The 23,682-nt window shown below is 35.1% G+C and overlaps 3 protein-coding genes across 7 annotated transcripts; 2 read left to right on the top strand and 1 right to left on the bottom strand.

Moving 5' to 3' along the window:
- The first annotated feature begins 547 nt into the window (after nucleotides 1-547).
- On the top strand, nucleotides 548-13,011 carry LOC113748577 (type IV inositol polyphosphate 5-phosphatase 3). 3 transcript variants are annotated; one of them, XM_027292046.1, is made up of 12 exons: nucleotides 548-645; nucleotides 4,591-4,655; nucleotides 4,736-4,889; nucleotides 5,029-5,103; nucleotides 6,062-6,134; nucleotides 6,266-6,370; nucleotides 6,534-7,395; nucleotides 8,941-9,125; nucleotides 9,855-9,963; nucleotides 10,558-10,697; nucleotides 11,879-12,112; nucleotides 12,709-13,011. In XM_027292046.1, the coding sequence occupies exons 2-12, from the start codon at nucleotides 4,623-4,625 to the stop codon at nucleotides 12,746-12,748; spliced, it is 2,010 nt and encodes a 669-aa protein (XP_027147847.1). In that variant the 5' UTR covers nucleotides 548-645; nucleotides 4,591-4,622; the 3' UTR covers nucleotides 12,749-13,011. The 3 variants fall into 3 exon arrangements, with proteins under 3 accessions (XP_027147847.1, XP_027147848.1, XP_027147846.1); XM_027292047.1 differs by lacking the exon at nucleotides 548-645 and having other exon boundaries at nucleotides 4,491-4,655; nucleotides 4,781-4,889; XM_027292045.1 differs by lacking the exon at nucleotides 548-645 and having other exon boundaries at nucleotides 4,491-4,655.
- A 1,991-nt stretch (nucleotides 13,012-15,002) lies between these two features.
- Nucleotides 15,003-18,190, top strand: LOC113749017 (dehydrogenase/reductase SDR family member 12). Its single transcript, XM_027292643.1, has 10 exons — nucleotides 15,003-15,102; nucleotides 15,213-15,274; nucleotides 15,684-15,803; nucleotides 15,925-16,024; nucleotides 16,112-16,192; nucleotides 16,330-16,379; nucleotides 16,463-16,613; nucleotides 16,684-16,740; nucleotides 17,551-17,672; nucleotides 17,775-18,190. Exons 1-10 carry the CDS (start codon nucleotides 15,088-15,090, stop codon nucleotides 17,983-17,985), a joined length of 969 nt encoding a protein of 322 aa, XP_027148444.1. The 5' UTR covers nucleotides 15,003-15,087; the 3' UTR covers nucleotides 17,986-18,190.
- Nucleotides 18,191-18,894: 704 nt separating this feature from the next.
- On the bottom strand, nucleotides 18,895-22,888 carry LOC113749924 (probable choline kinase 2). Of its 3 annotated transcripts, XM_027293801.1 has the most exons (10): nucleotides 22,805-22,888; nucleotides 22,611-22,680; nucleotides 22,409-22,449; nucleotides 21,925-22,287; nucleotides 21,219-21,340; nucleotides 20,943-21,138; nucleotides 20,288-20,405; nucleotides 20,118-20,165; nucleotides 19,384-19,484; nucleotides 18,895-19,266 (listed from the first exon to the last, which is right to left on the bottom strand). In XM_027293801.1, exons 4-10 carry the CDS (start codon nucleotides 22,270-22,272, stop codon nucleotides 19,120-19,122), a joined length of 1,080 nt encoding a protein of 359 aa, XP_027149602.1. In that variant the 5' UTR covers nucleotides 22,273-22,287; nucleotides 22,409-22,449; nucleotides 22,611-22,680; nucleotides 22,805-22,888; the 3' UTR covers nucleotides 18,895-19,119. The 3 variants fall into 3 exon arrangements, with proteins under 3 accessions (XP_027149602.1, XP_027149601.1, XP_027149603.1); XM_027293800.1 differs by lacking the exon at nucleotides 22,409-22,449; XM_027293802.1 differs by lacking the exon at nucleotides 22,409-22,449 and having other exon boundaries at nucleotides 21,925-22,184.
- Between the last annotated feature and the right edge of the window lie 794 nt (nucleotides 22,889-23,682).

Here is a 23,682-nt window from a genome sequence, read left to right as displayed (position 1 = left end):
ATGTCGAGTGATTTACACATAACAAGTGATTTTCACCCTCAAAAAGCTGATTACCAAGCTATTAACGATCATCTATAGCCAATAATTTTATGGTCTATACTGAAATTTGGACGATCGATTTATTTATTTATTTTTAAAGTGAAATTGCTTGTATCCACTTGTACTGGTTCTCTTGGCCAGTTAGCCACAACTCATGTACCCATTTCCTAATTGCCAGTTTGCAACTACTTTTCCAAAAGCTGAATTGTTAAAAAGTGACAATATTATCATGAAAAAAGATAAAAGCAAAGAAAAGAAAGATATTTCACCGCAAATGAACAAAAAAAAAGGGCACCACTTAGGTTATTGCACAAGAACATTGTAGCCACATGGTAGGTTTAGCAAATCCCTGAAAAAACTGATTGAAAATCTAAACCATGAATACGCGTGGCTTAGCGTGGTTGGATATAGATGATCTATAAATAACGTGCATGTGGAGTCTCCTGCATTGAAAGCTCGTTTGACTATTTTATGCATACAAAGCTGCCTTCCTTCTTCAGTTTCCCAGCATCAAGAATCAGCCGCCATTGAAGCAGAAGTCCAAGCATCTAATTGCAGAGGTCGCTAGAGTTCAAACCTTCCACTTTAGTTCCTAGAGTTCGAAAGGTAAGTTGTGTCTTTTACATTACATCTGGACCAATATACTGAATATATAAGTAAAGATACTGATTTTAGGCTTTTAGCACTTTATGCAGCCATTTTGTTTAATACTTCCTTCTGATCAGATTCCTTGTTGAATCTTTGCTAGCTTTTATCTGACTGTGTACACGCAGTCCCCACACAGTAGACGTTTCTGGTTGTCTTTTTGACAAGGTTTTTTCATTGTTTAAACCCTTTTCTTGATCCAGATTGCCTTTCACTTTTCCTAATCCCGATTGGCAGTGCTAATTCTTTTAACACTATCGACTTCCGAGAGAGAGCTTCTGGATTCATCACCTTCTACTATAGGAAAGGATAAGATGGCTTGAATAAAATAAGGTGTTTATACAGTTCTGACAATTTTGCTCCCTCAGGACAACTTCCTGTGAGCAAATAGGGTAATTGAATCACCATACGTTGGTTTGAAGATTTGTCCAAGAAATTTTGACCAAATTAAGAAGGCAAGCTTTTCACTCATTTGAAGTTATCTTATTGGTGAGTTCTTCTGACCCCAGTTGGCTATAGTAATTAGGTTACTTGTCCCCCTGATATAGGTTAAGAGTTAAAGACAATGGAAGGAGAACTAATAAACGACAACAACAATATATGAAGTCATTTGTCATGATTAAATGTTTCTTGATTTCGTGTGTTTTAATCTATGATTGCCTGCGCATTCAATAGTGTTTAGTAGTATGTAGTTGGAATCTGTACATTCCTTGTGTATATAAGCTTCAATATTCAGTGATCAACAAAAATAAACTTTGTGCAAAAATAACATATATATATATTCACACATACATTCATATATACATATATTCTGTCTCTCAAAATGAGCTTTTTGATACTACATTTTCAAATGGGTTTCAAATGTTACAAAAGGGTTTAAAGTAGGAAAGCTAAGTGAGATATTTTAAAGTTTTGGGGTGTCAAATGAAAATGTCAGAAACCTCGAGAGAGGTTTCTGAAATTTTCCCAAAAGAATCCGCTTCCAGTTGTCAGCAGTTCACACAGTAAAAGGTACATCAGATTATTCATGTAGACCTTTGGGCCCTTCTTGTGTTCCTTCAATGATCAATCCTTCTAATGGCATCCAACTTGTGTAAATAAAATCTCTATATTGACCGTGTTTAAAAATTAATTCCTTTCATGTTTGAAAGCAAAATCTTGAATCGTTAGCTAATTAAAAGAGATAAAGGGGTAATTCCTTTCATGCTTGTGTGTATGTGTGTATGTATGTATGTATGTGTGTGTGTTTTCTATTACTTTTATTTTTATTTTCGTGTTGAACTAGACATTTCAATTTTTTGCACATTTTTAATCCTACAATTTTATTAATGAATTCGCATGTATGGTGGAGCAAAGGTGATGAACACCACCACCTTGTTGTTCCGAATTCACAAGCATCAATTTATACTGAAACTCAAATAAAAGGCAATTTATTCTTCCTCTAACTAGACTAACACAAAGTTTTGCTCATAAATAACCTCCATGTCTGGTGGAAAACAAGGGTTACTCTTTCATAAATTCTTGACTTCACGGTGTCATAACTATCCTCTTCTTATTAGTGAATCTGTAAACCAAGATCTGTAGACTTTGACATAACCTTTATTGTAATATTTTGACCATGAGTAACACAGTAAAAAGGTAAAGGGGGCAATTTTCCTGGTCAGATGGTTTAGGTCTGGTTAGGATTGAAGTTTATCACAAAATTTTTTTTGACATTTTTCGTAACTAGATTTTTTAAACACTTTTTTATCTCACATATATCAAATCATTACAGTATATTTTTCCTACAGAAAATCCAGAAATAGCGCAGTTTGCGGCCATACCGCCTAACCGTATTGTGTTGAATATTCCAGCATGACACCATTATTAGTAGATCACTTGACGGAGTGGAGATATTCTTCAGTGGAATTAAATTATAGCCAATTGCCATATGCATATTTCTACCATCTGTTTAGGCATTAAATTTTTATATTCAAGTGCAAGTCCATTCACAAAACCAACTCTTTTCTCCCACCCAAAAAGAAAAAAAAAATCAAAAGTATCATTCCTCATGTTGCATTGAACTTTTACACACTGGCTATGAGTTTACACCATTTACAACTGCTTAAAAGTGAGAACATCCGCATTTTTTTCCTGCAAAATTTGCCTAGTAATTATTTAATTTCTTCAATTTTTTATTGATTTTTTATAAGTAAGAGGCATTTAATTTCTTCGAGTGATTCAAGAGAAGTAAACGAGTTAACATGATATAAAATTAAATCCTCATGTTAGAAGAGGAATCTATGTATTCCTTTGAAATTAATTTATAATGACTTTGACCGAGTCAAGCTGCTGAATTATATATATATATAGACCCACTCTCAGAATCTTTTTTTTTTCATAACCTATTTATGAAAAGTCATTGTAATGGGGTCTCAGCACAACAAAAAATACAAGAAAACAGAAGTGCAAATTGACCAAAACTCTTCTTTTTTTTCTTCTTCTTCTTCTTCTTTTAATTTCGAAGAATTTAACCCCAAAAAATTAAAAAGAAAAAAAAGGGTGTAGAAAAATGGAGATAGTATGTCTGTTTCGTCACCAGTTGGTTGGTTTTGGCTTTTTATTAGGAAGTGGAACCCCCCATCATTATCTGCGATTTTACATTATTGTAGTTTAAGTTCTGGACCATTACACTTTGCAGTGTTATAGTTGGAGAAGCCCCAGTTTCGTTGTCTCAACCAAAAGTGGTTTCTTTTCAAGTTTTCACTTGCATTTCTGGCACTTTTTTTTTTCTACTATAATCCATTTTCTACATATATTGAAAGTTGAATTGAAATAAAGATTAAAAAAACAAAAGATGATCATTTTCAGCTTTGTGTCTTTCACCGCTACTTTGGACCATTTTTAATGGTCCAAACATGCTTGCTTAATGGATTTTGTCTGGATATTCTTTTTTTTTTTTTGTTTTTGATAACTTGGAGGATTAATTGCCTTCACCTTAAAGAAATAAAAATCGAGATTCCTCGTAATTATACATATATTGACAAAAAAATAGAAAAAATGGAAAGCATATAAACATGCTAGTGATTTATGACATCTTTCTAGTACACACATTGATGTTTGCGCATGGGATTAGTGTCACTTTTTCAGTCTCAACTCAGTTGTTTATATAAATTTCTTCTACATTTACTTGACAAGTGAGATTGGCATCGGATAGTGACCCAGAGGATCCGTATGCTTTCAGTTGATTGAGGATTAGAAAAAGGCATACAATTGTTTCATCAGTACTTATAGAACTAGAAATTTTAATTTAAGGGGGCAAAATGCATGTACATATGAATTTTTGAAGCAACATAAAATTTTCTAAATTTTTAGGGAGGGGGCGCAAATAATATAAAATACATGAGAACTTTTTAAAATTTTCAAAATTTTAAAAGGGAAAGCATGATAATTTTCTAAAACTCAGCTAGTTCAGTCCTTCCACATAATACACCACCAAATTTTTTTTAAAAAAAAAAAAGAAAGAAAGAAAAAAATTTCAAATTTTTGTATTTCTATTATTGTATACACATGACATATGCATTAATTACTTTATGGCCACATTTCACATGATTCCTGCCCTAAATCAAATTTTCCCTCCGTGTCATAATTAATCTCCACCTCACCATTTTAATCAAAATTTATTACCCCTAATCTAATCCACTGCCATCAATAATTAACCCAAAAATTGAAGAAATTTGAATAGTCAAACTTTCGCACCGTCCCGTTCGTATTTAAAAAAAAAAAAAAAAAAAAAGGGTTAGGCGTTAGTTACTTTAGTTAATCTACCCGCCATCCCATAACTCTTCCCTCATTCTTTTCCTTGGTTCTTGCTAACATTTTTACCTCAATTTTACCCTTTTTTTTTGTTTTTTTTTCATTCCATAGCTTTTTTTAAGTTCTTCATTCAATTCTTCAAAATGAGGCAGAGTTCAACCCGTCGTCAGCAACAGGTACTTTACTGTGTGTGTGCGTGTTTATTTTTCTTGATTTTTTCTTCTTTTTTTTTTTGACTTGAGAAGAAGATTTGCAGAGAAGTTGGGCTGAAATATTGTGTTTCGGTTGCACCTGCCTGCAGCTTTTCTGGGGTCGAGTTGTGATGCGAAAATGGCTCAACATTCCGACTAAAGAGTCCGATTACAGCGCCGATACCGAGTCTGATTCCGGCTCCGACGTCTCAGACGATGGTTAGTGTTTTTTTTTTTTCCATTGTTTTCCCATTTGCTGAATTGCTCCAAATTATGATTTTCATATGTGTGGGTTCTTTTTGTTTTTTGGTGGGGTCATGGCCTTATAATTATTTTTCTTTAAATAATGTTGTTGTAGAATTCTGTGACTGGCCGAGGAGGGAATCAAGGTTTAAGGATGATAGAGGTGGACAAGTTCAGCTTGATGCTAATGGTAATATTCTAAGTTGCTGGCAATAGTAGTCCAAAGTTCAGATTTTGACTTTTCAGCTTTGATGAACTTTTATGCATCGTTCCCTTTGAGCTTCTGGTAACGTGAATGTTGCCCTTTTGAGCTTCTGATGACTCTAATGCTGCTTTGAGAAAGGTCTTGAGCTGGACTTAGTGTACTCTTGACATCTTTATGCATGTGATTTGGTATTAAATTTGTTGATCGTGTGATAGGATACCAGAAAAGTTATATTGACGCCTTTACGTAGATTAGGGATATAATTAGCGTATATGAAGTCTGTTTCTGAACTTCTGGAGAAGCTTCTTAAGGTAACAGTTAGTTACTTGAAATATTCTATACTGTGCAGTAGGAACTCCTTGAAGCTTTTCAAAAAAAATTTTTTTGGTACAAAGAAGAAATGTACTTTGTTGGGGAGTATTGGGTGATAATACTGACCAGGAGACTTGTTTTGATGTTATGAGAAGAATTCAGGAAAAGAAAAAATGACCGAATCACAGTTGTCAGAGTACAATAGATCGTTTGTCATCTTCATGTGTGATGAATTTGATGGTAAATGTAAATACAATTGGTAGCCCAGTTTAAATTGCTCTAGGGGATTGTACAGGCTAATGAATCCACAAATTCTGTAGATTACACCCAATATGAAGTCTTGGCATTTACTGTTTTCTTCGAACGGCTGTGTTTGGCGTTGCTGGATTGTACTGTTGTAACATCCAAACAGCTTTTGTTGCGATTGTTTCTGTAAAGGCTGTTAAACAGGAAACTTCTAGTTAAATGGAAAAAGGACAAAAAAGGAAGGAAAATTAATTGATTCTATGTTCAAGGTTACTCAATGCTTATAATCAGTTAGGTTATTTTCTTTCAATTTCTAACAGTTATCTTCGATTAAAGTTGTGGATTTTTTTCCTTTGCTCACAATTAAGATACGATTTGTCTCCAGATGCTCTTCCCACGTTAAGGCGACGCAAGTCAGAGACATTCAGAGCACAATATATAAATAAAAAGGAAATCAAGTATGTTCCCTTGCATAATAAGATCAAATAAACTCATTGGTGCTGAATTATCTTCTCAAATGGATAAGCTGATCTTAGAATAATTCACTAAATACTCATGCAATTTTTCTCCCTATGGCTTTGATGTTTAGAATATGTGCCGGTACATGGAATGTTGCTGGAAGAGTTCCTCCTGATGACCTAGACCTTGACGGTTGGTTAGATCTCAATGAGCCTGCTGATATTTATGTAATTGGGTAAGTTATCGATGGATTTGTCCTTTCAATGCCTCTCCCTGGATCCGCGTGATCTCAATTTATGTGTCATGTTCATTGGTTGCTTGCTGCTAGAGCTTCAGTAATTATCATGGAATTACATTACTCTGTGAATCAGATAACTATACAACCTTTCCTTCCCCAGATTTCAGGAGATTATACCACTAAACGCTGGAAATATCTTTGGTGCTGAAGACAGCCGACCTGTTTCAAAGTGGGAAGATATCATCCGCCAATCTCTTAGTAAAATCCAAGCCAAGACTAAGTTTAAATGCTTCAGTGATCCTCCTACTCCTTCAAGGTTTAAGCCAGCCGAAGATGCCCCAGATATAGAAGATGAAATCATTCTTGAATCTGACAGTGATGGAGAGGAGGAAATCTATCCCGTAAATGATGAAACCAGTGGTTTTGATGGACACATGGTTGGACCAGTCAATGAAGAAAATGAAGCTATGAATGCAGATGTTTCTTTCTACAGCCATAAGAATGATTTCTCAGCCATTGACCAAGATTTGGAGACACAGTTTTCTTCTCCAAAAAAGCTGGATAGGTTGAAATGCTTTAGAACAGAAGATAGTGAAGAAACTGAAGAGCCAAATAAGCAGTTCGACCGTAAATTACTCAGAACCCTGAGTGGAACAGAAAAAATAGGTTTTTGCTGGCCAGAGGCACCTCTTGATCTTCTGTCTCAGCATCTTTTGGAGAGACCTAATTCTTTCAAATCAATGAAGTCATTCAAAGCTTCAAAATCCTACAGAAAATATAGTTCTTTGAAGTCTGGTATGAATATTCAAAATAGAAAACAATCAGATGCAGCTTTGCTTGCGGAACTTGACCTTGAATTCTTAATAAAAAGAAAAAGAAGGCCAGCATTTGTGAGGATAGTAAGCAAACAAATGGTTGGAGTTTTCTTTAGCATATGGGTCCGGAGAAACTTGCGAAAGCATATACATAACATAAGTGTGTCGACTGTTGGTGTGGGTGCAATGGGATACATAGGTAACAAGGTCTGCTTCTGGTCAAATGTTGACTTACTTTCAATAATTCTTCTGCATTCACTACCACATTCTCTTATCATTCCCCTTGTGATAATTTTAGAATATTGTATGATGATCTCTATTTTTGTTGCTACTCATTTGCCATGTCATGCTTTAGCAATGTGTTGATCATAGTAAAACATGCAATGTTATCTGTCTGCATGTACAGATGGATTAGTGGCATTCAGTTTCACATGGCATTTGCAAACTATTTCAACTGGAGTATGATTACATTCTTGCTACATCCCTTTACTTTTGGATCATTTTTTGGCTTAAATGCACCAGAATAGATGAAATTAGTGTGAGGCTTTATGCCATTGGGCCACTAGCCCAATGGTTTCATGCTTGTTGGACTGATCCAATGTATAGGGGTCATGAGTGACACTATGCAGCCATCCCTGTAGACCAAAAAGTATGCTTAATACAACAATGACTTTGTCAAGAAAAATACGAGGCTTCTTGTATTGGCTTGAGTAAGGACTTTGAGCTCATGATATTTGACAGGAAGCGATTAATACTTTTGTAGTGTTCTTACTAGAGTTTCATCCATCAAGTAGTATTGCAGTTTTATATATCTTGTTTTACCTGTACTAAGGAGTAATATCCACTCTTAGGCCAAGGTATCTTTGGGGGAGGATGGGTGTGGAAAGAAGCATTTAAACTTTCTGGGAGGAAAACATAAGCTTGGATATCAATTATTCTGTTCAACTTGTTGCTCCGATAATTATCTGGCCGAAATTTTGAAAAGCTGACCTATTCTGGTTTCTTTTATTCCTTTTCCAGTATTAGGTAAGTGTTTCCCTTGATGGGAGTTTCGATGATATGTGTGAATGAAGAAGCATGGATTTTCTTGATATTATACATGTTATTTATTCTACATTAGTTGCTGCGTGGCTTCTATAGTCTCAGTGAGGGTGCAAGCTTAACCTAGGAAATGGGGATTTGGGCACCTTGTGCATCTTCTACTTGGCTGAGTTATTAATTTAAGTCATATAAAATAAACATCGACTTCCAGGGATAGATTTTTTCTCCACTTAAAATCAGTGTTTGGGTTTTCTTTACTTTCAATTCAGTGCGGCCAACATGCTTGTTACTTGAACCTCTTGAATATTGTGGTTTAAATTGCTAATAAAATGCAAGTTTAAATCCTTTAGGGGTTTCGCAAGTTCATGTAAACCTTTCAGTAGATAATGCTAGTATCATACATAGGTTGTAACATACTATCTCAGTAATAACCTTGATGGTAATATCTTGTCAAATGGCATAACAACACCATGTTGGATCACTTTTGGCTTGGTAGTTGAAGTGAACCAAACAGACTTTCTTCATCCACATTTTCATTTTTCTTTGTTTTCTTGTAATCATGTTTCATCCTCATGTGAAATAGATACATGAGTGCTTATGGATGCAAATGAGTGTTAAGAATAATCTAATTAGTTGGTCAATATGTCTAATGTCCTTCATTTAATTAATCACATGTAAATCCTAAACTCTATTAAAACTTTTTTCCTTCAGGGATCAATATCAGTTAGCATGTCTGTATATCAGACACTCTTTTGTTTCGTGTGTAGTCACCTGACGTCAGGTGAGAAAGAGGCAGATCTTGTGAAAAGAAATGCTGATGTGTACGAAATACATCGCAGGACGCATTTTAATTCACATTCAGTTATGGGCCTACCTAAAAGCATTTATGACCATGAGTAAGTGCTATGCATTTATTGATGATTTTTTTCTAACTTTTTCTTGTGTTGTACTACTTTACTTTCTCATGAAATCTACTAGACTTCTTTCTTTCTCTCTGTGTTTTTGTTTCTTCTTTATATTATTCTTCTTTGTGGTTTTGAGGCCCAAGAATATTGAATTTCTCTTTAACTTTTTCTCTTCTTGTTAATTCTCTATATCTTCACTTTAGTTCGTAACAGGGGGAAAAAAAAAAGGAAAAAGAAATTTAACTTCATATGCACCTGTTGGATGGCAGAAACTGGGTAGCTAATGTCTTCAAATATAATACGACATGAAGTAACAAATGTATGTTGCAAGATGGTTTTTGCATGGTGATGCTGCATATTATTTTGCTCATGCACTATAAAGAACTATTCAGTTGCTCTTGCCCTTTCTGTAGAGCACTAAAATGGCTCCATTTTCTTTTGAGTTGTAAAACCTGGACATTAAATGCATGTGCTGTTTTATGAATCTGGTGAAAAGAAACTGATGTGTTAACAGAAAAGACTACTTACTGCTCAATATGTATATTTCTAGGATATCACGTCTTTTGCAGCTTTCACGTCAATTTTTCCGGTAAAATCACCTAATACCACATGCAATCAAATATGTTCTACTTGATGCCCATTCTGTGCTTCTTTTTAATTCTTCATTCTTTTAATACCGCAAAACAAATCAGCTTATTACTATTTTTTGTTTCCTTCCAGGAGAATCATATGGCTGGGTGATCTAAACTACCGCATCAACTTGTCATATGAGACAACAAGACAGCTACTCTTGAAAAAGAACTGGTCCAATTTAAGAGAGAGTGATCAGGTAAAGTTGTACAATTCATGCTGCATAATGACATAAGTGAACTATTGGATGTTCCGTCCTTTGCATAACAATATGATTTTGCCTGTGATTAATATGGATATATATATATATATATCCTTTTGAATTATGCTTATACCTTACTTATGATTTAAACAACATTGACATTTAGGATACTATATCTTCAATAGAAGGGACATAAACTTTAACTAAAGCTGGTGCTTTGTGTGTCTTAATGAGAAATTAGGGTAATTTACTTTACCATCTATTGTCCACTTCTTGTAGTAATCGCTAGTGCTATAAGGAAAAGAAGAATAATGTCTATTGCTTTGAGGTCTGTGGTATTGGTGAAAACTGACAAATCTACAGCGTCACTTTGGTATGGCTGAACGGAAAGAAGAGTTAGGAGGGATTTCCATTAGTAAATTGTGAAAGATGAATGGATCACTATCTTTAAGAGCAATGTTAATAAGTTCAATAGCATAACTTTTGGTGTAGGTTGACTCACAAGATAGTCAGTTGCAACACCAATAGAATCCTGTGTCACTTTGTCAGTCAGTATATGTTTTAACCATTTACATCTTCATCTTTTGGCAGCTTATCAAAGAGCTGAGGAAAGGTCGTGCATTTGATGGATGGTCAGAAGGTATCCTGACTTTTGCACCAACTTATAAATATGAGATCAATTCAGAAAAGTACATTGGCGATGATCCAAAAGGAAGACGTACTCCAGCATGGTATGCACTTAAAGTTCTATCTATCTAATTGCTTTGGTTCTACTTTTACTAAGAATATGTTTGTGGTTGTAATTCATTGATATTAATTGCTTCCAGTTAGATATGTCCTCTTCTGATAACAGATGCACTCAGTGCACCACTGAAAGGTTTTACATTGTTTAGCTGATCATCAGGCAATTGTTCATTAAATTAATATCTATCCCTGTTTAGACACCGTATCCTTGGAGGATAAGATGCAGAGGGTTGTGTATCCGTTTAATCTGTCTCCTGTTCTTTTCTTTTTAATTTTCACCTCCTCGTCCTTTTAATAAGCATGGCTATGGACATGGGGTAAACATAAAAGAAAGATGAATTTGGGATGATGATATACCAAAGTTGGGTCTTTTATGTGCTCTGCAGTAAATCCTTTTCTCAATAACACATTTTTTAAGTGCCATAGAAGTGCTCAAAAACAACTGCAATGCATTGCAACAGCATGACATGCTGGCTTTATTGGTCTGCAAATGATTTAATTGCCAATTTGGGAGAAGGAATTTCATAAAGAGTTACAGAGCTGGATCATTGTCTCATTATAGAAGCAATAATCAATTTGTTTAATAGAAAATTGTGTGTCAAAATAAATATATCAGGAATGTTCATGATAGGATGAGACGTGGATATAGCATAGCACCTAGAATAAAAGGGAGATATCACATCAATCAGCTGGATACACATCATTTCTGTTTGGGGAAAAAGCATATAAGTAGATAATTCACATTTTCCTGCCAAATTCAGCTTTGGTCAACATGCTTATTTTTACCATTGTGTATGACTTCTCTTTGTTAAAAAATGTGTCTAAATAACAAAAGACCTGTTAGAAGAAAGTTTATCCTATGAAGTAATGTAGGCACGCATATTTTCACTTGCTCACATAGAGTGTCTCATCTTTTTAAAGTTTTCATTGTTTATGTGTGTGAATTGTCAAAGATCATGCGGCAGTTAGCTCCGAGCTTCACTAGCTTGTAAGTTTCAAGTTCCTTGCCTTGGTCAACAACTATGTAGTACATACTTCTGAGGCTAGCTTGGATATATTGACCTCCTATCCTTAACCTGGCTTTAACATGTAGACTGAAACCATTGTGCAAACCTCTCTGGATTAATTCATTTTTCAACCTTTGACTTTCCTATATTGGCTTCTCCAGGTGTGACCGAGTACTCTCATTTGGAAAGGGCATGAGGTTAATAAGCTATAGAAGGAATGAGATTAAGTTTTCAGATCACCGGCCTGTAACTGCCTCTTACATGGTTGAAGTGGAGGTATTTTCTCCAAAGAAATTGCAACGTGCCCTCACTTTCACTGATGCAGAAATTGAAGAAGAGCCCATAATCTCAGATATGAGTGTTGATAGAGGAATGAGCAGACTAATGTGGGAGAGGTAAGTACTGCTGCACATCCTATATGATTTATTATTGACTATCCCCATCAAATATCTTAAGCTAATAAAAGAGAAAGTAAAGTATTTATTTATCCCATGTGGGCATGTTTCTGTTCCAGTAAGCCCAACACATGACCAGGATTATTGACCCAGTTATCTCTCTACTATGATGCCTTATTGCATCGCATCCTCAATTGAAATCTTTTACTCTGTAAAGAGAGTAACAGAGAAGAACCTGATTGTATAATTATATTTCTCTATATATCTTTTTCTTTCACAGGCATGATGGTCTGGGCTTATTCCACATTTGTTTCTCTAGTTTCACCCATTTTTGTATCATTCTGATGTTTGTCCTCTTAAAAAGTCATCACGTTGGATTCGTACGTTGGAGCTGTACTCATTACCAAATAAAGCTATTAACTGCTCTTTTCTTCAGTTTTATTCGAATGATATGCCAATTTGCACAAGAAACTTCCTTTCCTAATTCTGGCAACTGTAGTCTGTCTGTATATAAGCAAGTCGTGCCATCAATGCGCGCTCTGGCGTTGGCAAATTGTTTTCTGTTTTCCTTCTCATGGTTGTATTTACCAATGCAGGATATCTCTTACTGGGGTCGATGAGAATAAGGCGCAATAGAGGTTGTTGAGTTATGTAACTCCCTAGTCAGCTATCATAAGCTACGTATATACCATATTCTTTTGATTCTTTTAACTGTGCAGTTAGAGGTCACATGTTTGTCTGTATATTCCTGTTGTCTTTTCAAGTCTTCCCATTCTATGTCAATATTAACCTCTATGCAGAGAGATCAGTCTTTTCTTCGTTTCTTAGCAAGTAGATGTGATTCTGCAGCTCCATTGTCATACCTCTTGAGAAATCATACGCAATAGGTTTTGAGATAATCCTGGTCTCTGCTAGAAACCCTGATTTTGACTGTCTGCTCTTGGATTTCCTTTGGCAATTTTTGTTGCTGTTGTGCAAAGCATAATCATGAGTAGAATGTACTTGCTATATTCTGCTGCTGCTAAAACTTAAAATCTAAGGCAAACTTTTCACTGGCACGGATTTTTTTTTTTTTTTTTTTTTTTTGTGTCATTCTTTGCTAATTACTTGGCTTTGTTGCTTTCGTTGCAGACCAAAGTAAAATTGTGCCATATCACATCATTTCCAGATTCTAAAATGAACCAGTGAGGTTTTAGTTCTCAGCCCTGGTTGATAGATTATGAACTTGTAATTTACCTATGTTTTTTTTTTCTTCTATTCAGTCACAGAAGAAAAGAAAGTGAGCCTACTATCAAAACTTCAAAATTATCATCCACCTCTTGAATTACAATTGGTCAAATTTAGGAAGGATTTAGGAAGTTTGTACATAATTGGTCAAAATAAATTGGTAAGTAGTACAATTTTGTGTAAATTGATGATTATAAACAATTTGTTGCATGTGATTCGCTCGATTTAGCTGTTGTACCTGTTACAGTATTTGATGTACAATTACATTATATTATTGTACTTGTAGCAACAAAAGTGATATATATGAAATAAAACACTTAATATTATATATATATATATATATATACCAAAAATTTAATCATGTACAATAATCAGATGGATCCAGTTGTACTGAACACAACAACACCAGCATACGGTCCGTACAAGAGTGGTACTTCGTTTGAAATTGAAAGTTTAGATTCAACGAGCATTCAACAAGATATCTGTGCCTTTATTTTCCTCGCTTCAATATTCAACGAGAGCATCTAACCAATATCATCTTCTAGTGTTTACGTTATCTTCTTGTTTTCCTTTGGGCTCTCATATGATGCAATGCTAATTTTTTTTTTTTTTTTTTTTGACCAATCTGAATAAGCAGAATATTATCTTTCTATTATTTTATACATATGGGTTTTTTTTTTTTTTGGCAAAAAATTGACAATTCCAAACAAGCACCACATGTTGTAACCTTTTGGTGCCCAAAAAAAAAAAAAAAATTTCTCTCTTAATTGTGCCATTTGTACGGAACAATTATTATTCATTACAGAATCACCAAAAAACCGATTTAGATGTTAACTGACCATGGCCATAGTAACAACTATAATTAGTTATTTAGTGTAAAAAGGAAACAAATATTAGGCACAAAATTCATATTTTAGCCTCCGAAATGTAAATAATTTGTCGAGACAATGTAAATGTAATATTTTAAATTAGTTTTTACACATAAAAATTTAATTTTCATAAACTAGGAAATTTTAGTGAATAATCAAATTTCGTTACTATTGCACATGGGTATGCCATTTTCAACCGTGTGAAAAAACCCGTGGACTCGTATTATTAGATAAACTAGTGATAAATGCACACTCATTCAACGTGTGTGTAATAAAGAAATACATAATATTTATAGCGAATGAATTTTATGTACAAATTTTTAGTGATAAAGAAATTTTTGATTTTCTAAATTATTTTGATAAAATGATTGTTATGTTGGTAGTTACTTAGAGGTGGCTACATTAAAAAACAATATGCTTAAATAGTAAATTTAAAAAAATGCTTATGGGTAGTTATCTTAACCATGATTTGGACAGTAAATTTTTTCAAAAAAAAATTTCACTTGCATTATAAACACATTTCTCAATCCACCTTTTTGTATTCCTAACTATCTTCTTATCGCACATATATCACGTTACAAAAAGTACTATAGTAATTATTTCAAATAATTATTTGGAATAATACTCCATCCAAACAATAAAATGTTTATTCCAAACCTTTTCCTCTGCCTTTATTGAATATAGATGTCTAACTTTTTTTAGTATTAACAATTGGCTTACAATTTTTTAAGTTAGCCGTGTTGTTGAAGTCTACGTGGCTGAAAATAAATCCATAGATAGGCTGACAAAGCATTTTCAGCGACGCCCTTTTCTTTCTTAGACATCCCAAATCATGGGAAATTGCAGACCACTTTTCTATCTTCAAATTCTTGTCTTACCATGTTTCTTCTCAAGGTATGCAAAATTTCCTTTCTGGGTTTTTGTTCTTTGTTTTCAATTCCATTTCATTCGTTTATAATCCAGATTTTTTATGTTTTCTCTCTGGTTGTTCACTGACCTTTTAGACATGGAGAGCAACAGCTTTTGGCTTATTTGGGTACATGAATTTCACAAAATCTGGTTTCATGTAAGTTTTCAATTCCCCAATTATCCACTGATAAACTGATTTCTGTTATAACCGGAAAAAAAAAAAACCTTTATCAGTGTCCTGAGTTTTTGATGTGTAGTTTTCTCAATTCTCGAATGAACGTATGAAAAACCTTAGCGCCAGTTAAGATTAACTGAGCCTACCTATGGTCAAGAGAGAATTTATCCTGTATGGCATCAGTTTATGTGTGTTTCTGAGATTTTATACGGTTAAACTTTCTGATCAGTTGATTAGTCTATCTCCACCTGTAAATTTGTCTATTTCTTATGTTTGTGGAGAACAAATCATATCTCATTATTCATATGAAATTTCAAATTCTGCACTTGCATTATATGTAATAGCGACATGTATGCAGATAATTAAATCTTTGCGGTTTTGATGAATTCAGAGAACATTCAAAGAAATTTAATCCAGAGGATATGCAAACAAAAATTGAAGGCAAGAACTGTGTTGTCACTGGTGCAAATTCTGGCATTGGTTATGCTACTGCTGAGGGTCTTGCATCACGGTGCGCATTTTGGCTCCATGTGTTCTTGTTTTATCTTTTATCATTTGTTACTCTTCTTGAAATTTGAGAAGCTTTTGGAATGGTTTGGTGATAATATTAATAATGTCTGATACATGGCCAGTGGGGCTAATGTGTATATGGTATGCCGGAATAAGGAGAGGGGTGAAGCTGCTCTTTCAAAAATTCAGGAGGCAACTGGCAATAAAAATGTTTATTTGGAGGTAGTTGTTTTTGCAATGCATTTTATGCTAAATGAAGAATTAAATTGTGTCGTATTATTATAGGCGGCTTATCCATTATTGATGCAGGTCTGTGATATTTCTTCCATCTGCGGAATCAAATCATTTACTTCCAGTTTTTCTTCAAAGGATGTCCCTGTCCATGTTCTGGTAAATTATTGATCTCCTTTTCCTCCTTTGTAATCCTGCTGATGTTATGAAGTTCCTATGTACTTGGACTGTAGTATTCAGCTCTCTGACCTTTCTTCTATTGAATGCGTGCTAACCAAAAACTTTGCTTTTTGAAGGTTAATAATGCTGGTTTAATTGAAAATCGGCGTGTGACAACTCCAGAAGGGTATACTGTTTGTCAATTTTCTTTAAAGAACTTGCAATCACTACAGTGAACTGAGAATTTTGGTGTTTGTTTTAAGTCTCCAGATATGAGCTCAATTTTGCTGTTAATGTACTTGGCACATACACTCTGACAGAGTTGATGCTGCCCTTACTGGAGAAAGCTGCGCCTGATGCTCGTGTTATTACAGTTTCCTCAGGTGGAATGTACACAGCCCCTTTGATGAAAGATCTACAGGTAGGAACCACTCTGAATGCCTCTCCTTAAGATTGACACCTCTATATGTTCTGATATATTGTCTTTGCAGTTTAGCAATAACAACTTTAATGGTGTGGAACAATATGCACGGAACAAGCGAGTGCAGGTACAGCGGAATAGTTTTTGCAAATGAAATGCAATCTTCCCTATTATTCTCCATTCTGAAAAATAGCATCTATTTCTTGTTGAAATATGATTCCCAAATTATGAATCCACTGATTTGTTTCATTGCTTTCTGCAAGTTTTAGACTTTGACCTTGGGGTCATTGTCGCTATGGTTTTGCTGACTAGGGAATTCACAAGTTTAGTAACGTTTAGAAAGCAGTTGATTATAATTTAACTGCAATGGTGATTGGTTCATGTTGCTTGATTTTATCTCATTAGTTCCTTGCTTATGTTTCATTGTGACCGCTGATATCCTGTGCACGTAATACTGTATGCCCTATAATGGAGAGATTTTTTCGATCACATTCTCTGTCATTTTAGGATGTCCAATATACCAGCACATGCTTTGATTCTACTACTACATTTATTATTACATTTTGATCATTTTATTGCATACAACCTTGCCCTGTGTTGGGCTAATAGATCATGTTACAGGCAGGCTAGTTGCCTGAACTATTATTTATTTTCCTGTGCAACCTGTTCCTTTTTCCTTTTTCCCTTTTTCCTAATTCCAATTTCTTCCCCCCTTCCACCCCCAACAGGCACACACTATCTCTCACTCTCTACATTTTGCGTTATGTGCAAGTCAGCGAATGTGTAGAGCATCGTATCATGAAATCCGGTTCTTGCATCTAAAGTTATTTTAATATGAAACACAAAGATAAAAAGAAATTGCAGCTACAAAAAAAAAAAAAAAAAAAGTCCAGAACTGCTCCTTTAAGCATGATGATATGTATTTTCTCTTGTGCAGGTTGCACTGACAGAAAAATGGGCTGAAATTTACAAGGACAAAGGTATTGCTTTCTATTCAATGCACCCTGGGTGGGCAGAGACTCCTGGAGTTGCCAGCAGTTTGCCCGGTTTCTCGAATTCGTAAGACTTTTGCACCACTCCTTGTATTGTTATTATCACGGATCCACTATCTGTTCTGGTTAATTATTCTTTTTCAGTGACTTTCCATGACCATGTTTTCAGGATGTCTGGAAAACTTAGAACGAGCCAGGAAGGTGCAGATACAGTGGTGTGGTTAGCTTTGCAGCCAAAAGAAAAACTAGTACCAGGAGCATTATACTTCGACAGAGCTGAAGCTCCTAAACACCTGTTGTTTGCAGCTACAAAGGGTTCTCATTCTGCTATAGACTCCATCATTGAAAATCTTCGCTCTATGTCTGGTCTATCCTCTTGAATCCTGCTTCAATTTCGCCAAAGAATTTATATTTTGATCCTTGTGGTGGACCAAACTTAAATTATTGTCCTTCCAACCCCTACTTCGTTAGGTTATCTCTTTTTTTTTTCTTTTCGGGATACGATAAACCTACACTTATTCTATACTAAGGGGAGGGGAGAACCTGAAGAGACTCAAGGAGAATCCGAACGGGTGCATTTTATCCCTTGACCAAGTAGAGTTCTAAACCTCTCTGGCTAATTACTCCAAGAGTAGTTGGTTTACTTCGTTAGGTTATCAATCCACTCGAAAAAGAAGAAAAAATAAAAATACGCAAGAGATTCTGATGTCGACTTTATTGCTGATTCCAGCTAAAAGTCTTCTTCGTCGGTGGTGGGGATATATGTGATATTGACCCTGCAGACTGATAAATGAAAGGAGGACACAAGACCAAGGCTGGCGGCTTGTAGGACCTGCGGAGGGATGATATTTACACACGATGTAACTTTACTTTTTTTTTACAGAATGTATTTTCAGAACAGATAGTGGTGGGTCCCACACTTGACGCGAAAATTGAGTTACATGGTATAATCTCAGCCGCACAAAATTTTGAGGGCAAATCTTGGCCCTTAACCGTTACTGATGACCGTCCCTGCCCCAAATCCATATTTTGCACATTTAAGTAAATTTACACGCTTATCAGTCGTCATGAACGAAGCAGCAAGTGTGGACACTGGGAGCTTTAATCTGAAGTAATAATGACTGATGATTATACTAGAATTGCATTTAGCTTTTTCTTTACCATTTGTCGTCTCTACAAAAGAACTTTGTTCTCATTCTTGGCAATCAGAGCATATTAAGATATTCAAAATGTCAATTTGGCATGTCTACGAGCATCGATGATTTGCTAATTGGGCGGAGGAGAATAAATTTCTGTGCCGACACTCTTAATTAAGTTACTATAACAAATGGTCCATTTGATTGATTACTTCTTGTTTTGACCATGTGCTCCTTATAATTATGTTCCCTCTGGGCTCACCCAACATGACAAAAAAGTCAACCGGATGAGATGTTGCATTGATATATTGCAACAGTTATAAATACATATAAACTATACAAGAGTTGAAACTATAGGAAAAGGAAAGGAGAGGAAAACTAAATTTTAAGTTCTGCTGCTGAATCATTGGTTTCACACAATGAGTCTACTGAGATATCTAAAATCTTGGGTTTCTTGAGCCAGTACTGCTGAAACCTCTGCCTTGCATACTCCATGTAATCAAAGTCAATATTGTTGACATATGCCTGCAAATCCAAACACAAAACCCAAAAAAAAAAAAAAAAAGTTTTCATGTACTTGGTATCTTTCTCCGTCAAAGCAGGCAAATGAAACAGCAAAATCAAACCCTTCAAAATACTTACTGAAATGATTCCCCATAATCCCCAGAACAAATGGTTTGCAAGAGTGTACTTCTCCACGTTGATGGTGAGCTGCTTGACTTCAGCATCAGTAGGTTCATGGCCTGAAAATCATCAACGAACTTGTCAAAAGCTGTCATTATCTTGAAAAAAAGACTCATCAAGCTATTACTAGAAACAATCAAAGCTTACCATTGAATTGTACATCAACCATTTAACAGGTCACTTTCAGCCTATTAATTATGTTAGACAAAATGCTACGACCGGATGAGTATAAATAGGTGGAGAAAACTAGGATTGATTTTGTTGTCACCTAAAACGTGGGTCACTATAACCCACACAAGTATATTGAGCTGCATGGTCATTGACTTTTAGGTAGCTTGAAGGAAATTGGATATCCATTCAAAAGGAATTGGCTATGTAAGCAAGAGATTGTAAGGGCAGGGCTCTATTACTTGCAGAAATTATGAAGTTGACAATTGATATTTTGTTGTCTGCAGTAAAAATCATCTATGGAACCCAGGCCAATGTGTCTAACTTGGCCTGTTAGGTACATGAGCCTAAGCTTTGAATTTTACTGCTTTCTATCAACTCTTAGTTTCTAAACCTAAAAGCTATTGCTTCATATTCTACAAGATTTCACAATTTAGGCAGATTAAGGTAGATAACAGGAGTTTCAACATCCAGGTTCTCATTTGTCACACTGAACAAATAAGATAGGAGCAAATTAGACTAACCTGCAGAACTTAGATATTCACGTACAAACTTTTGGCGCTCCTCCAGACCTGTTTGGAAAATAAGGATGACAAAGTAAATATCTTCATGCTTTGCAGATTGCTCCTAACATACATGATGGAAACGGTAAATGAAGAATTACAGAAATCATCACTTATTAACCTTAACTTACCAGGGTATTTGTTGTAGTCCAAGATATGCGGAGTGTCGGTATGATAATCTGCCACCATCTCACAGAAATGATTTGCGATGTCATAGGCAATTGGATTGTAACTAGAATACTCATAGTCCTGTAAAATGGAAACAGTCAAGCTATAAGATAAAGGAGAGGCCTTTCTCACTGGAGTTTGTTTGCAGTCATTCTCACATACTTCCGCTGTGCTTAATAAACCTTAAAATATTCTGGTAAGAAGAAGCAGCAAGAGCTAATTTTGCAAGTCATGATAAGTGTCTACGAAACGCACAACTCTACCTTTCCAACCTGACACCCCCACCCCTCCAAAGCAGAAAGTATCTTCAAACCAGATGATGTCAAGTGTTTGCCAACCATAAGATGAATACCGAAGCTTAAAGATTAGCATGGTTTCATTGCACTTAACTTCATACATGTAATTACTTCTTTGCAAGATATCAGTCATCTAACGTTCAGTTAAAAGAAAATTTCATTTAATTGATATCCCTGAAAAGAACCTTGACGACTTCCCACAAAGCACCACATAAAAACTCAGAAAAACCCAATTACAAATAACAGGGTCCGAATTCAAAATAAAACTAAGATTGGCTATAAAAAGAAGTAAAATAGAGCAGCAACCAAAGCAGACACTTACGATGAATGTAATTGATCTGGTCTCTTCATCAATCATTATGTTACCATATTGCAGGTCATTGTGACAAAAAGCGATTTCTTGGTTATCCTGGGACAGCTCCTTTTCCAGTGTGCTAATTTCTTTTTCTAACTTCTCCAACCAAAACTCCTTCACATGTTCTAGGTTACACAAACTCTTGGCTTTCCTTAGCCAGTTTCTGAGGAACAAGAAATATCAGTAATAGAGGAACTTCTTTTTCTAAAGCCCTATATTCAATTTTAAGTAGTCAGGTAATACCTCATTCTGCCCCACAGCACAATGTTCTTTGAACCAGGCATATCAAGTTTATGAAATTCTCTCAATTTGGCAGCTATGAGAGCAGAAATTTCAGGGTCACGAAGGTCAGCAGCTGATAGAGTCTGAAAGTCCAAGAGAAATTGAGCAGAGCACTTAGATCAGCAAACCATCATTTAAGGAAGAAAGATTAGCAAGACGAAGGTGTCAAGCTACGGTCTACTGCTTTACGTTACTCAATTAGTTAAAGTAATTCCAAAAACCAGTAATCATACAGGTCCTGAAAATTTAAGTCACTGCCAACCTATTCACTTTTCCTATTTAGTCAATTTTGCCAAAATAATGAGCCAGGTTGGTAAAAGCTCCACATACTACAGCTATTAGAGTCAAGCAAAAACTAATCTATCTTTCTGGGCTCATCAGAACAGCACAAATAATTATTGCGATGAGGTTGCAGTCCAGAGATGCTATTTAAGTGTAGCATCTCCAGAGATGCTATTTAAGTGTAGTTTGAATACACCGGTGTATAGGACTTCCAGATCTTTAAAAGTGCAGAACTAGCAACAAAATCAGACTTGCATCAGATAGATAACATTATCTTTCAATTAGCTATCATAACTGTAACAATTTCCGGTCATAGTTCTAATTCTTTACAAACTCGGAAAAAAAGTATGAGCTTCAAAGTAGCTCTAGACAAAGTTCAACAAACCTTAGCATAAATGAACTCTTCAACTCTTCCATCAGAAAACTGTCCGAGCAACATAGGTCCATGACCATGGATCGACATACACTCAAAAGTCCTGATTTCCTCATCCCTGTTGAAGAAAAGTTCAACACCTTCACCATAAACACGAACCAAAACAGTTCTTGTATTATCTTTGCTTTTTGTAGGCCAAGTTACCCTGTAAACCTCATTAGTCATGGCCCCCTTCAGTGGAATCACCTTAAAGGCATTCACATCAATTACATCTGTCCAAGTTGAAGCCAGAGTCAACAGCAACTTCAACAATTCCTCAGGCAAACACCCTTCAACAAATCCATTTGTCTTCACCGCCATCAATCCAACAAAAATCTTCACATCCCACAAAATTTTATCAAAATTAAGTCATCCAACAATACCAACAAAAACAATTCTTGACGAAATCATCCACATCAAATAACGTAATTTCAAGAAATGGCCATTAAAAACTCACCTTAGCAAGGGTCCTTCTTGGAAAAATGAAACTTGAAACAACTATAACATACACACAGGGTTTTTCAGCAGAAAGGCAAAACATGCAAAATTGCAGGCACAAAATTAACAAATTGCCTCCATAAAATAGACCGCGTATAAGCCAACATTTCAAACATCAAGAAAAAGTCACAATTTTTAAGAAAGAACAGCTACGAGCTCACCTAAAATCAAGGACCCTTGTCAGAAAAATTGAATCTTGATAGTAACTAGAATGTAGAAGCAAATTCTTTTCTGCAAAATAGCCAACATGCAAATCAAGATATAGTTAGCCAAAAATAAGAAAGGCCCAGATGAAGAAATGCTAAAATGGTTAGAGCCCTGTTGAATTCAGCAGAAAATAAACAGAAAAACTTACCAAGAACCTAATGGAAAAGGATGATTGCAGAGCTGATGAAACAGAGGCTACAACCTTCAGAAAAAGTCAAATGAAATGAAGAGAGGCAGGGGCACTTGAAAAATTGATCACGAGGGGTATATATAGGCACGAGGGGTTATAAGGCAAAGAAATTTGTGTCTGCTTATCAACTTGCACTTGTGAACTTTGGGATCCGTTTGCAACACGCATTGAACCGCGTGAGCTGCGGTAGCTAATGGGAACTTGACACGTCAGCTGTATGCTAAATGCAGGGAAAATTGGGACGGTGAAAGTAAACGGCAAAAACTAACTGACGTACATGAATTTAAAAGGGATAATTTAGGAAACCTCACCTGAGGTTTCTGATAATTTCACTTAACCCCTTAAAATTTTAAAAATATTGTTTACCTCCCCTAATTTTAAATGTTTATAACATTCTCAATCTAAATTCAAATTATATGACTAAAATACTATGTTTAGGAAAGAGAAAATTATTTCATTCTAAAGTTACCTTTTTGTTGTGATTCCTTAGTTGTAATGATAAATCAATTTAAAATCTCTTGATATTTGAAAACTTCATAGATTTGTTCTTTAATGAAAATTTATAAGTTTTGGGTTGAGATGTCCTTTACCAAATCTTATTTATAATTTAGAGACAAAATTTAAAATAGACAAATTATAAATAATTAACAAAGCATGTAAAACTATTTGTAATATTGTAAAGATGTAGAAAATAACTTTTTTTTTTACCTTCTAAATATCTCAAATAATTTTTAAATGTAATTTTAATTTTGCTTCCTCTTCTAAATTTTGAAGCCATTCATCTAGATAAACAAAAATTAAAGATTCTAAACATTTCATAAAAAATTATTAAATTC

This window comes from Coffea eugenioides, chromosome 10 (assembly GCF_003713205.1).
Source record: "Coffea eugenioides isolate CCC68of chromosome 10, Ceug_1.0, whole genome shotgun sequence".
NCBI classification, from domain to species: Eukaryota; Viridiplantae; Streptophyta; class Magnoliopsida; order Gentianales; family Rubiaceae; genus Coffea; species Coffea eugenioides.
The sequence above is the reverse complement of the archived record's forward strand: the minus strand, read 5'-3'. Positions and strand labels throughout refer to the sequence as shown.